General features: G+C 40.9%; 1 protein-coding gene across 1 annotated transcript; it reads left to right on the top strand.

Annotated features, from left to right (window-relative positions):
• The first annotated feature begins 391 nt into the window (after window positions 1–391).
• lmo4b (LIM domain only 4b) lies at window positions 392–12,340 on the top strand. The gene is made up of 5 exons (XM_055060535.1): window positions 392–1,030; window positions 2,861–3,099; window positions 7,799–7,895; window positions 7,988–8,143; window positions 11,390–12,340. The coding sequence occupies exons 2-5, from the start codon at window positions 2,864–2,866 to the stop codon at window positions 11,396–11,398; spliced, it is 498 nt and encodes a 165-aa protein (XP_054916510.1). The 5' UTR covers window positions 392–1,030; window positions 2,861–2,863; the 3' UTR covers window positions 11,399–12,340.
• Window positions 12,341–13,736: the final 1,396 nt, after the last annotated feature.

Below are 13,736 nucleotides of genomic sequence, written 5' to 3'. Positions count from 1 at the left end.
CTGCTTTCGTTGTGATCCGACCAAAATCACTAAGTCCTTTAAATAATCTATTGTATACAGTTAAATAAATATTTTCAGTATTATTATCGATACGTTAATTTGAAAGAAAGTATAGAATTAGGACAATAACTTAAACAGATACTGTTTTTTTTTCTTTTTGTTGCTTTTGGCTCTTATAAGCTTGTTTTCAATTCACACCTTTGACTGCCTACTCCAGCCTCTCTTACCTCCGTTTCCATTCCTGCATGTCTGTGTGTCCAGTCAATATCACTTCTCCACGATTGGCTGAGATTGTTTTCCTCCTAAATGGCCTGCGAGTTGATTGGCCGAGGCGTCGCTTCCGTCAGACAGCTAAGGAGGGTTTTACTGGAGATTGCTTGCTGTCAGCGACACATGTAGAACAAGCTGCTTGCGGGACGCACCGATCAGACCAGACCAGACTAGACGGAGTGCGTGCAGTCAGTTTTCATCTTCTCCGTCTGCCTCGCTCTTCCTTCACTTCCACCTTATTTTTCTCCTTTCACCCTCCCACTCCCGTTGTGTTTTTTTGCCACAACACGCACTTCAAGCTTTTTGGGGAACGTTACGGCATGCGGAGACCTCACACAACGTCTTACTGTGGAATCCTTTCGTTTCTACGCAAAGAGAAAAAAGCAGTAAAGCGGTGACAGCAGAAGGGGCGAACATCCAGTGGAAATACTATCTGAAAACTCCATTTGCTCTCTCTCTGTCTCTCTCTCTCTCTTTTTCTCTCTCTCTCTCTCAGTCTCTCTCTGTCTCTCTCTCCCTCTCTCTCCGGTCCGCGCGCTGCTCCTGCTGCCTGTGAACAAGCCGACTCGGGTTGCTCAGCGCTGGGTTCCGCTTGTCGCGCGGAGCTCGAGGCCAGCGCGCGCGGTACTGCGTCCGCGTAATTCTTTCATTTCTTTCCTTTTTTTTTTTTTTTTTTGACCTGTACTTGTTTTTTTGGGACCAACCTGTTCAACTGCGTCGCCAACTTTACTGCCATTTACACTTAAGAGAAACAAACAAGGTGAGTATCCGAGTCCTGCAGCTACGCGGCGTGTTTGTTTCCCACCGGAATGCTGTAGTAGTATTAGATTTTGCCTGCGTCTTTTATGCTATCATGCTATCACATATTTCCCAATTTCCACGCTATTTCTCCGTAATAACTCCAATATTTTCCATTTCGAATAAGCAGCCACGAGCGTTTTCCTCTATTGTATTTCTGTCTTGGTCTCTGCCCAAATTGAACGGTCGTGTAATTACATGTGTTAGCCCATTTAAGTTAAAAGCCAGTCCCCCCACCGCCTTCCACTCACACACACACACACACACACACACACACACACACACACACACACACACACACACACACACACACACACACACACACACACTTCTTTCGCGCTCCTCCTTCCTCCTGCCCCTTCTATCCCTCAGTTTAGAAAACCCCCCAGAAACTCCCTCCCCTAAATGAAACTTGACTATAGTCTGTCCTGCTCATCCAGGGGGTCACTTTCAGCTCTCTCTTCTTCTGCTTTTTTTTTAAATTCATCTCCTTTTAGATCTAATCAGCACTAAGGTAGGCAGTGGTTTGTCCCTAAGAGCCATCGCTAATGGGCTTACTGAATGCTTTTCTCTATCTCCCTCTCTCCCCTCCCTTCCTGTCCTCCTCCCCCTCCCCCCATTCTAACTCTAATTGGCCTACCTGGCTTTCAACAAAGATTTTTTTTTTTTTGCTTTTTGCTTTATCCTGGCGAGTCAGGCCTGATCAAATTGGTAGGGATTACATCTAAAAGAGCTCCACGTTAAATTCGTGGTTGAATCATTAGATTACAGATATTACAGCAGGTTTGTCTGCAAAGTCTCAGTGCGGGGCTGTGCATGTCTCACTGAAAGCTCTTCTCCTGAAGGTCCAGCTAGTATCAACTGCTAGTAAACAGGGAGCAGGAGTGACAAAGCTCCATCCGCTCTAGCTTTAGTGTTTCACGTTTGAGCAAAAGAACATGACTGAAAAGAGCGATGAATTTACTAAGATTGTGTTGTGACTTTTGGATTGACAGTTGGCACAAGAGCGGCGTCTTGAGAAGGCTGGACTGTACTACCTGTTAGTTGATGAAATGTGACTTTTTTTTTCGATTGTTGTTTTAGTTTGCATAAATTATGCCTAATTATGAACCAATCAGGCTTGACCAGTACTGATTTTCTGTTTTGTTTTTGGGTGGCTGCCCTTTGAAATCTGATTCTTTTTTGCAAATACGAGATCCCGACTCATTCTTCAATATGCAAAATGATTATGACGGGTATAAATCTCAATCTTCATCTGATAATTTATTGTTAAACTGAAAAAAAAAAGTGAAAACGCACTAGTTAGTTGGTCAAGGAAAGGCCAGTTTTGCCCTCTTGGCTGAAAAAAACCCTCCAGTAAATGCATCAGTAAAGGACTATGCACTTACATTTAAGATCAATAAACTCATAAACCAACAGTAAAAATGATTATTTTGTCATCCATTGTACTCAGATTAACAAAAAAAAAATCAGACAACAGTGGTTATATGTGAATACAAAACATGGAATCAGACATTGACAGAAAATCAGAAATCAGTGTTGATGCATCTCTATAAACATAAGGTTAGTGCTGCCAGTTACAGTGTTTATAAATCTGAGGAAGTGGGAGTTTGTTGCTTTGATACATGTAATGAATAAGAAAATAATATCTAACGATCAATAATCGGGGAAAACTGGCCAATTTTTACCCCGGCCGATTCATATGTGCATTGGTATTTCGATAAATTTTTTTCTCTCAGGTAAAGGTACGAACTGCATGTCTGACATTGACCTTTTCTTTTTAAAAAAATAGACAATGGTGAATCCCGGAGGCAACAGCCAGCCACCAGCGGTGGGGACGGGTTCCTTGTCCTGGAAGCGATGCGCGGGCTGCGGGGGCAAAATCGCCGACCGCTTCCTCCTCTACACCATGGACAGCTACTGGCACAGCCGCTGCCTCAAGTGTTCCTGCTGTCAGGCCCAGCTGGGTGAAATAGGCACGTCGTGCTACACGAAAAGTGGCATGATCCTCTGCAGAAACGACTACATCAGGTGAGTAAGCCGGGACACTTTGTGCTCAATTTCGTCCTGCTTTTAAATGTCAACAACTTGACTTACTGACAGAAAGTTTATGAGCAGGTTGAAGAAACACCAGCATAAAATTGGTGGGATTTTTTTCTGCTTGGTACCACTGAGTCAAACACTTTTTGTGGGTTTTTGATCAGTTTTTAGCTCAGAAAGTGGCGGTAGCCCAGGGCCACAATTTTGAGGGGGGCTCCAAAGATTTGCATTTTTTAATCAACGGATGTTTCATTTAAAAATGTATTATAAATTTATTATAAAGTAATAAAGTTTTATTTATGCAATTTTATTAACTCATAAGCCCAAATCAAGTGAGTTGTATTATTTTAGAATTTTCGTGAATATAAACATTATTCAAGCTTTGGAAAATGATAAAGTTAGTCACTTTCTTTGGAAACAATATGGAGATATTGGCTTTGGGATGTATTCAACCTACAATCAGTTCATACCTATCAATGTATAGGGCTACCTATAGAGGTCCTGTAATTATTTTATTAGTAAAATAATTTTTCCTTAGTGGAGGTAGGGATGGGTGATATAGAATTTTTTCACAATATTTTTTGTTTTGTTGTGATAAAACAAAAAATATTTGTAAAAATGATGATAAAAACAAAGTATTACTTAGTTTTTAAATAACTGCATGACAGAATTCATAGTGGCACAAACAAATTCTGTCTTGAAAACCATTCCTATTTGAAACAATCTTATTCAGGATGCCACATACTTAAAGACTTGTGAATTATGTTACTAAGCTGACTTAACTATATTTTCAAATTTACTGACATTCATTGATGCCCTCATGGAAAAAAAGAAACAATGGAGAAAATAGTAAAAGCATTTTTTAGGCTGTTTTTTAACATCAACTGGCCCTGGTCGCAAGACGAGCAGAGGTGGATTTTTGTGGAAACTCACCTTGATGAATAAAAGGAATTAAACCAGTTTCACACCAACAACCCAAAGAAAGTCATACATTTCCTCCATGCTTGATGTAGCGAGCTAGAGGTAGACATTTTACATAACAAATCACATCATAGTACAACAGGTGAACCACTGAGTTGTAGATGTGAGTTGTAGATCAGGAAATGACACCTGAGCTTGTGAAATTAGTCGATCCGGCTCTGAATTGAACTCTGAATCTTTTCAAACAGATACCACTGAGAATTGATGGGTGTCATGTTAAAAAGTTAAAACACAGATTCACTCAATGTTTCAGTGAACATGGAACAGCAGTGCAGTCAACAGGGAGAAAAAAAACCCCTGAAAAAAGCAAAACAAAACTGCACAATTAATTGAAATGCTAAAGTGTGGCTCTCAGCTCCTACTCCCACCTCATAAAAAACACAGGGAAGTCAATGGGGTACTTCATTCATAATGGTACTATAACATAATTAAAACTGGAAAGTCGAGTGTATGTGTGTGTGTGCGAGGGAAAAATGGAGATTTGGGTGTATGCGTGCGTGCGTGTGCGTGCATGCATTTGTGTGTGCGTGGATACACCTTTCCACGTGTAATGAGAGCTTGCTTGGTTGGGAGAACTGAAAAGCATATTATGGAACGGAGAGATCTCTGTAGAGATAAGACCAGAAGTGGTGGTTGGTTGGTTGATGTGTTGGGGGGTGGGAGGGAAGCATGTGACAGTGAGTCTACACAATTAAATGCTTTAATTATAGTCCCCCCTCCATTTCCTTTAGTCCTGATGGGTTTTATCTAATGAGATCTGGTCCCTGGCTTGTATCCGCTACCAGTGACGTGTCCGAAATGAATGAGAGCCGCACCGCAAACAAAACATTTAATTAACCAAATTGGCTTTTGAGAGAAGCAGGAGAGAAAGACAGATAGAGAAGAGGGATTATTGTGAAGGCCATTTGCTCCCCCCTCCACCTCCTCTATTCTTTATCTTAAAGGGGCAGACTGACTTTTTCAAACTGAACATGCAATATATATTTTTAGGCGTCAAATCCAGTGGTGTTTGTTCCAGAGGGCAGCACCTCAACTTCCAAGAGAAAGTTGCTCTTTGTGTTGTCTCCAGCCAGAAGTGATGTTATTTCTGCGGGCCGTTGGCTGGCGGAGGGGGAAATTAATTTACTCGCGGCTGCTGGATTCGGGAGAGAATGCGGTTGGCTTAATTGAATAAGCCAAGGTAATTAAATGGCACTTTTCCAATAGAACGTGTGAGGTAAATCTAATAGTTGGTTATTTAATATCACTTTGAAGTCTGCCCACTCAAGCACTATGACAGCATGAGAGAATGTGAACTTATTAGGGCCAGGGAAGAGGAAAGGAAAAAAAGGGGGGGGATCTCAGAAATTAATTAAATCGCATGCAATTTAGAGGAAACGTTTATCTTGATTTGTCATATCAGAATTAATTCAAGGCCTTCAATTCACTTGGGGCCAGATCTGTTACTCTGAATTAACCAAGTGTAATTTGGCTGATCCCACCCTCCACTTCCAACACACACACATACACAAACCCTCCTCTTCCTCCCTCAACCCCCTGCTCCCAAAACACACACACACACAGACACACACATACACACACACACGATCTGTGCCAGCCCTCCGTCATCCTCACAACCCCCCCCCCACCGCCCTACTCTCTAATGCAGCTCTTGCCATTATGCAAAGCCTCGCTTCAGTATCAATATGGCCTAGTGCTTTTAAGGTGCTTTGGCTGCTGATGTAGAGAGGCATTTTTAATGGACTGTGTTGCAGAAATCATTGTTGTGGGGGTAATTTTACCCTACTCAAAGGTCTCGGTGAACGAGGTCTGCATTTACCAGACAGCCCAGCAGCAAGCCATGCTATATTTCACCCAGCAGTCACTGCTGAAATGAAATCCAATAGTCATCGCCTATATACTCAACAGACAGCTCGGAATGGGTTCCTTTCTGTTTTTTTTTCTGATTGTTGGTGTTGTTTTGATATTTAATTTAATCAGATTCACTCGGAGAAAGGATAAATGGAAGCGTTTCCTCTTGAAACGCTGTCAGTAACTGTTTTTATTATTATTTATTATTAGTAGTAGTAGTATTATTATTACGATTATTCTGAAAGGAAGGAAAGCAGAACCAGATGTGTCATTGTAATTAGGAGTCCCCTTGGCTTTAATTATGCTGACCCGCCGTGTCGACTTCACTCCCGAGCTGTGGAAGGGGGGCCATTAGAGCCCAAGTTCAAAATGCTACAGCAACTTAATTGAGCACCTAAAGGCCTGGGCTCCTTAAATCAAACAGTATCCAGAGCTGCCCTCCCCTCCCACCACTCCTTTCCTTTCTCCCTCTACTTCTCCATCCCTGGTAAAATAATTAACCTGCTTCGTGTTGCTTGGTGGACCTTCGTAGGCTTTGTTTCAACACAACACAAAAAGCATTCATGCTGATAAAACTCCGCTTTCTCGTGTAATCATTCTCGTATTGTCACGTCTCTTAAAGCGAGTCATTTATTTAAATATATACAAATAAATAATATACGTATATATTACATATGTACATATGTTTGTTTCCGAGAGAGCCCAAAACTGGCAGCGTCGCGGCAACAGTCTCCATTTAATTAGTTTCTGAAATTGAGTTTTGACGGAGTCTTTCCAAACGATGCCAACAAAACAAAATTTGCTTCCGCCCGGTGCCGTCTTACTGAAAGCTGTTTTCTCTGAGAGCTCCTACTTTTGTTTTGTTTTTGTCGGTCGTATCTTAACGACCGCTTGGGGAGGATAGGGGGGTGTTTCGACACAAACATGTTTTATTCTCTCCCTGATTCCGTTTAAATACTTTTTATAAAGAAAAGCTCCTTCAAGAGTGCGAAACGGACGAGACGTTCTTGGTTTTCCTGTTAATTTTATTTTATATATTTTTAAGCCAAACAACTTTATCTGATCCACTGCCACCACCCATCCTTTTTTTCATCCCTTTCTCTTTCTCTCTCTCTCTCTCTCTCTCTCTCTCCTTTCTCTCCGGAGCATGTCAGATGCCGTGGTCTTATTTGATTGCTTAGGAAAAGTGCAGTGATAGAGCAAACACCCAGTGAGATATGATGACAAATGGGTCCAGATCCCAGTAAATTACTTTCTGCTCAAATCGAAATTTCATTCAGTTTGCTGCTCACCGAGATGAAGTAATCTAAATTGTGGACTCAGAAGGAAGATAGAAGGGAAGCTGGAGCAAGCATTTCATTATCAAGAGGCAGAGAGAGAGAGAGAAGGTTAGGGACGAAAGAGATGAGCAGAAGCAAATCTAAAGTGTTGACACCATGATTGAAAAGGTTAACCCATGCACATTATATATCAACCAGAGAAGCTACGGGGTTTCTAATGGAAACACGGCACTGACGGAGCATTCACACGAGTCCTAATGGCGAAAGCTCTGCGTCCCTGCCTGGGTGTACAATCAAATCCTCTTAGCGCCTGATGTCTTATGTTCCTGCTTATTATTGGGTTGCAGAAAAGAAAAATGCAGTAAAAGTAATATGTAGTCTCAGCATGAAATGCTTGAGAAGAGCTCTAAAGGATTCATTTCTCCTCTTCCATCTCTTCTTCTTCGTGTTTTCGATCGTAAGAATCGAGACATGTAGTCTAGAAAACTTGGCAAGCTGAAGCGTGGGTTTCCACAGTTCATTAAGCAAATCTACAGACGCAGAGTAACCCCCGCTCTCCCCACTCCAACTTTTCTCAGGTTATTTGGGAACAGCGGAGCTTGCAGCGCCTGTGGTCAGTCGATTCCAGCCAGCGAGTTAGTGATGAGGGCGCAGGGCAACGTGTACCATCTCAAGGTAAAAACAAAACCGCCGCCATGTACCGCGTTCAGCAGTTTGTGTGAGTAGATTGGGTTGGTTAATCCAGTTCCTCTCTTCCTGTCCCAAAGTGTTTCACGTGTTCCACCTGCCGGAACCGGCTCGTTCCCGGGGATCGGTTCCACTACATCAACGGCAGCCTCTTCTGCGAACACGACAGACCCACAGCGCTCATCAATGGCCATTTAAGTTCTCTGCAGACGAACCCGTTACTGCCTGACCAGAAGGTAAGGCCACTGCACTGGTGGAAGTTTGTTATTAGTGAGTTATAGATTGCAGTGAAATAAGAAAAGTGGGGATTTGCTCAATTTACATTGAGGTTTGATGATCAATCAGGATAACTTGGACTGGCTTTATTACATTTCAACTCAGTGATTTATCCAAACTTTGTTTGGCTACACTTTTTTGTGCTGTTTCTACAAAAAGCTACATACCAGACTTTGGTGAAAAATCACTCAAGATATTCATATAGTCACAGGAAGATGCAATTTTATATTTTGTAGATTTGTTCTAAAGAAGAAGGTTTTTTCTTATAAGTTTTTACTTATAAGGTTTTACTAATATAGAAAAACACTAACACATGACTTTGGTCATGTGTGCCTGACCAAATTTGTCCTCATATTTTAAAATCAGATTCCACCTTTAAACTTGTTTATTCAGTGACAAAATGCTACATGTTTCCTCCAGACTCCTGTGCTCTTCCACCACTACTTTTTAGAGTGAGTTAGAACCAGAGAAGTTAAGCTAAACTAACGTAGCAACATGTTAAAATAATATTGGCTGATATCAATGTTAAGTGCTGATCTATCGTTCATCCCTAAATTTTATTGATTAAATTTCTTTCTGACCAGCCTTGAATTTTACTGGAATGGTCTGGACCTGGTCCCTTAAGAACATTTTCTAGGGGCGCCACTAATGCCCATACCTACATCATCTCCACCATGACCTTACAACCCAAACACCTCAAATTCTATGCCATAACTCAACTACCGTAATGTTTACTGATGCCTGTTTGATCGGCTAGTATATTATGATGTCACAGAGCAATAGTTGGAAAAACAAGTCGGTGCTTGTTTTGTTTCATTTTAGAAAGGTTGTACTCCATGGAATCCTGCATATGCTCTGTGTTATTTTGTCGTCACACATCATTTTGAGAGTATTTACAACAGAGAAGTGCCTTTTAGAGCAGATTTTCATGACCTTGTGTGGAAAAACGGGATCACCCTGAGCAGCTAGTGTATCACCAGAACCGTCATCACGACTTCCATCTTGATGCTTCCAATGAAAGCAAAACAAAACGCCTAATCATATACAAGGATAACTTCATTCTTCAGAGTAGCTGCATTCTGCCTGCTGGAGATCTAATCATTTCTGCCTCAAAACAAGGAGTTTTATTGATACACACACAGGCTGAGAGAAACCTGGATAGGGGGGAGTGTTTGGAGTGTGTCATAGATAGACTAAAAGAGGAATCATATTATTGGGAGCATGCATTTCACCTTGAGTGCTCGTGCGAGTGGAGGAGAGGCAGAACTCCATTAAGGCCTTTTAAGGGCTTGTCACTTTTACAGATCGGCTCGCCGGGCTCTAAGAGCTCCTCACATTTAAATTGAAAGCCGTTGTATTATCTAGCTTAATTTTAAATGTCTGTTTAAGTCGTCAGCTACGCGCTAAGAGCGTGTCTGTTAGCACGGCCGGCGTAGTAAAATACAAAGCTTCATTGTTTATTTATGCCCCTGACATCAATTGTAGTGGGAGAAAAAAAAATGCTGCATTATTGATGCTAAAACGCAATCTGAATATTGGCCCCGGTGCTTTAATTATAGCGGGGAGAGGAGAGGATATTTAAATAAACAGAGAAGCTCAGTGGCTGCTTCTGTTAGCTCCACATGGGAAAACGTGGAGGATCATCCTGCTCCTCCAGCACATTGTGGCACGTTTAGCAGAATCTGGCAGGACTCCGGCCCTCCGAATCAATACGGCACCAATGCATCAGGACGCATTCGTTTTGATTATTTGCAATTTTCACGGCGATCGTTTTTGCGCTCATATCTTCAACTTCCTTTCCAGCTTCTTCCTGCCTAATCTCTTTGTTCAGAGTAGACAAATTACCTCTCTCAAACAGAGCTCGCTTTGACCCAGGGGAGGAAGACCCTCCCAGCGTCAGTCACTTTAATTAGCCCCCAAAGTCGGAGTTTGCAATTACTAATAGACTCAAGCCCTCCTAGTGATTTGAAGGATGAAGGGGGGGGAAGTAAATCACCCCTTAGAATCGCAGAGAAGAACACGAGGAAGATGAAAAAGTTAAAATCTGTTTCTTTTTTTTTTTACCCAGACAGATAATAGTGTTTCCTCCCCCTGCATTTCTGTTTCACAGGCTTGAGCACCTCCTGCAGTTATGCTGGAGCGTGCTTCTAATTATACCAAAGAGAATCGCCTCATGAAGGCACTTTTGAGTCGGTGCTAAGTAAATGGGACACCAGATGGTTTTCAAAGCCTGGCTGATCAATAAATTAAACACAAGCGCTAGTGGAAAATGTATTAATCAGGTGGAGGGGAGTGGACATCTTTAACACTTCAACGTCTTGCTTTTAAAGCTGACCTGAGATGTTTGTTAGAGATGCACCAATTCAATATTAATATCTTTATCAGTTTTGATTTCAACAAAAATTATAGACTGAGCATCGATGACAATGCACCTGAGATCTATAAGAGCATATCTATTCAAGACTAGTTCTAGGATTTGTGGTTTGAGAGGCGTCATTATTATTTATTTTTATATTATATGTACAATTTCTAATTGCACTTTCTGTACCATTTGAAAGCCTTGTTGCAGTTTATTACGTCTTACATCTACATATTGTCCTATGAATTGTGGATTGATTCAAAATGCTTAAAAATAGATTTTGCTTAATTTTTTGTAAAATTATATTTGAAACTTTCTGAGATATTTGTTTATTCATTACAAAGCTAACCTAATACTGGCAGTTTAAGTTACAGAATTTCATTCATAAGCCTATTTTTGTTGGAATATAAACTGGTGCATTTTGATACAGTATGGAAACCTATCAAATGTATTTAAATAATTGATAGTTTTGTTTACACTCTTTTCCTCTTGTCAATAATTTAAACAATCTGTAGACTGAATAGAAAAACATTGTGTGAATCAACAATTGTTTCTGAATCAAATTGTTACCCTAAAAGTCTGAATTGAATCACTTAATACCAACATTTACATCTCTACTTGCAAAGCTATTGATGTATTTAAGTGTGATGCACTGTTACAGTTATCAAATACATTTGTAATTCAGTACATTGACGTCTGTTTAAAAAAAATATTTTTTTTTCTATATTTGTTTTTTCCTATATTGGATCGGTGTCGACCGATACTAAACCTCACATATCGGTATCGGAAGTAAAAATCATGGATCGGTGTGTTGCTAATGTCCGTTTCTGTCTGTTTTTCATGCTAGGTGTGTTAGGTGGGAAGCTGTGCAGGAAGCAGGATGTGTGCCTTCATTTTAGCCCTTCCTCATTGTCACCTGAGACAGCGTGGATCAGCAGCACCCCAAGCCCGTTCGCCGTAAAGGAACCCTCCGCCCATCTTAACCAGTTACCTGACTTCTCATCTCCGCGACCCTCAAGGCCCCGCCCCCTAACTCCCAGCCTTCAACCTTCGGCTTTTCCCCAAATCTGGGTGGATATTTGCACTTACTACAACTGAGACAAGGACGCTTGGGAACGCTTTGGAGTTTTGACACTGATCGTAATCAGAAGGGGACTCTCCAGGTAGAGAGGTTTTTAAAGCAACTGACTGAGAGGATGTTGTGACTGAGCGAAGAGGGAAAAGAAAACAAAACTGACTAATTAGGTTTGAGAGTGGCAGACTTTTCAACGCTGCACATTTGTTTAAAGACACTTTTGGGGGAAAAGCGGGAACTTTTTTTTTTTTCCTCTCTTCCTTTTCTATCCTCATTTCCCAGAAATGTGGTGATTTCACTTTCTATATTTGAAATGTTGTCAAGAAAAGGGGAATATGTTCTCTTTCTGTTTTGATTCATATATACATATATGTGTTCATATGTATATGTATATATGAATGGGGTTTAAATAAAATATCTGTGGCATTTTGTGAAAAACAAATCATGAACACTTGTGGTGTATTTGTAAAGCTACCATGTATGTACAGTATGCATGTAAATGTTGTTGTCCAGGTGTGGCTACAGTACATCTGACCCCTCTGCATCCGGCTCCCTTCCCTTAACACCATGGCAACCTGAAGAAGTTCTGCTCATAGCCAGAAATGTAGATATCATTCCCAACATATAAATGATGAATGAAAGAGAAATTTATTTGTGATATTTTCCGAGACATTTGCTCCCGTATGGTGTATTTAAATAATAAAAGTATTGGAAGATTTTAAAGCCTCCTTAAATTCATTGTGACCCTGAATATTTCTCAAGGGTGAAATGTGCTTAAGAGATAGAAATACCAACAGGTGGAAACTCGCAGAAACCAGTGAAACCCACTGCAACCACTTGGAACTGCAAAACACACAACCCCCCCTAAACGCAACAGAAAAGACGCTGCACAAGAAAAATGCGACAGCCATAAACAAAATGTTGCAAACACACGGAGTAGGAGGAAACCAACGCAATTACTAAAAAAAAAAAAACAACAACAAAAAAAAAAAAAAAAAAAAACAGCACTAGTGTGATGCTATCAACTGGCTCCACTAAATGTGACGACAAAAAACATGGTGTCCCAATTCTCAGTGGTGTTTAGCTCCACCCTCTTTGCACCCACGATCCAAGATCAAAACGAAGTGCACTTCAGCAAAGTATATTACCCACAATTCATCACTGTGTGTGATGTTTTGAATTAAAGGGTGGAAGTAAACAAGTGTTCACAGAGAAAACACTAAAATACCCCAATTTTCCTATTATAATCTTGTAACCTCTGCACTCGGACTCTTACATGTACTTCAACTGACTTGGTAGAGGGTCACAGGGTGTAGGGTGAGTATTGGTACAAGTCTTTGGTAAAAACAGGATGAATGAAGGAAAATGGAGGAATTAAGAAATAAAATGTGTGTAGTACTTCCTGTCTTTGAAACGTGCAGCGTTCTACTGGCTGTTTATATAGGTTATACTACCTACTCCATACTCCCCCCAGTGGTCTGGAGGACTTGCGCCTTTTTAAGCAATGGCGCACCTATTCATATTTACAGATGTTTTTGCTATTTTGCAACATTCTTCGTTTGAATTTCTTTAGTTAATTGTTGGTTTTTCCTTCTATTTTCTATGATTGCAACATTTTTTTCATTTGAAGCAATTTTCTGTTGCATTTGTGTTTTGAAGTTTGCATAGTCCGTGTGTTTTCTGTGTGGAAAAAATACGTTTTCATCCTTTTTCTGTTTTGACTCCGACCAGCTTCCCTTTACTTGAAGAGCACCCCCCCCACAGCATAACGCTGCCACTGCCGTGTTACCCACCGGGTTTGCGGAAAGGTTGCAGCTACGTCGTAGAACCACAAAGCAGAATTGCGTTGAAGAGCGACTCTCTCCGAGGACCCCCTTCAATCCTATTACCAACCCCGTAGTCATCAAGGCGCCATGATCAGCGCCTGACTGAAAATGGATAAACATGTATCCTCTCTTTCTATTCAGATGACCGTTTGCTATTCATCACTCTAATACCTGGCAGAAATGGAGGAAAATGTCCCTTTGAAGATTCAATTACTGCAGAGAGGGAGAGAGGTGTCTCTCTTTGGTGGGCACAAATTGAATGGGCTATTTGCAGAACAAATTGGTGTTTGAAG

This window comes from Poeciliopsis prolifica, unplaced genomic scaffold (assembly GCF_027474105.1).
Source record: "Poeciliopsis prolifica strain line A6 unplaced genomic scaffold, Auburn_PproV2 SCAFFOLD060, whole genome shotgun sequence".
In the NCBI taxonomy this organism is placed as follows: Eukaryota; Metazoa; Chordata; class Actinopteri; order Cyprinodontiformes; family Poeciliidae; genus Poeciliopsis; species Poeciliopsis prolifica.
This window is presented reverse-complemented; position numbering and strand designations above follow the sequence as displayed.

Excerpts from the sequence above, each read along its gene's own strand:
- lmo4b (XM_055060535.1), top strand. The coding sequence starts at position 2,864 with ATGGTGAATCCCGGAGGCAACAGCCAGCCACCAGCGGTGGGGACGGGT. Across the intron at positions 3,100-7,798 it reads TGCAGAAACGACTACATCAG|GTTATTTGGGAACAGCGGAG; the intron begins GTGAGTAAGCCG and ends AACTTTTCTCAG. Across the intron at positions 7,896-7,987 it reads GCAACGTGTACCATCTCAAG|TGTTTCACGTGTTCCACCTG; the intron begins GTAAAAACAAAA and ends CCTGTCCCAAAG.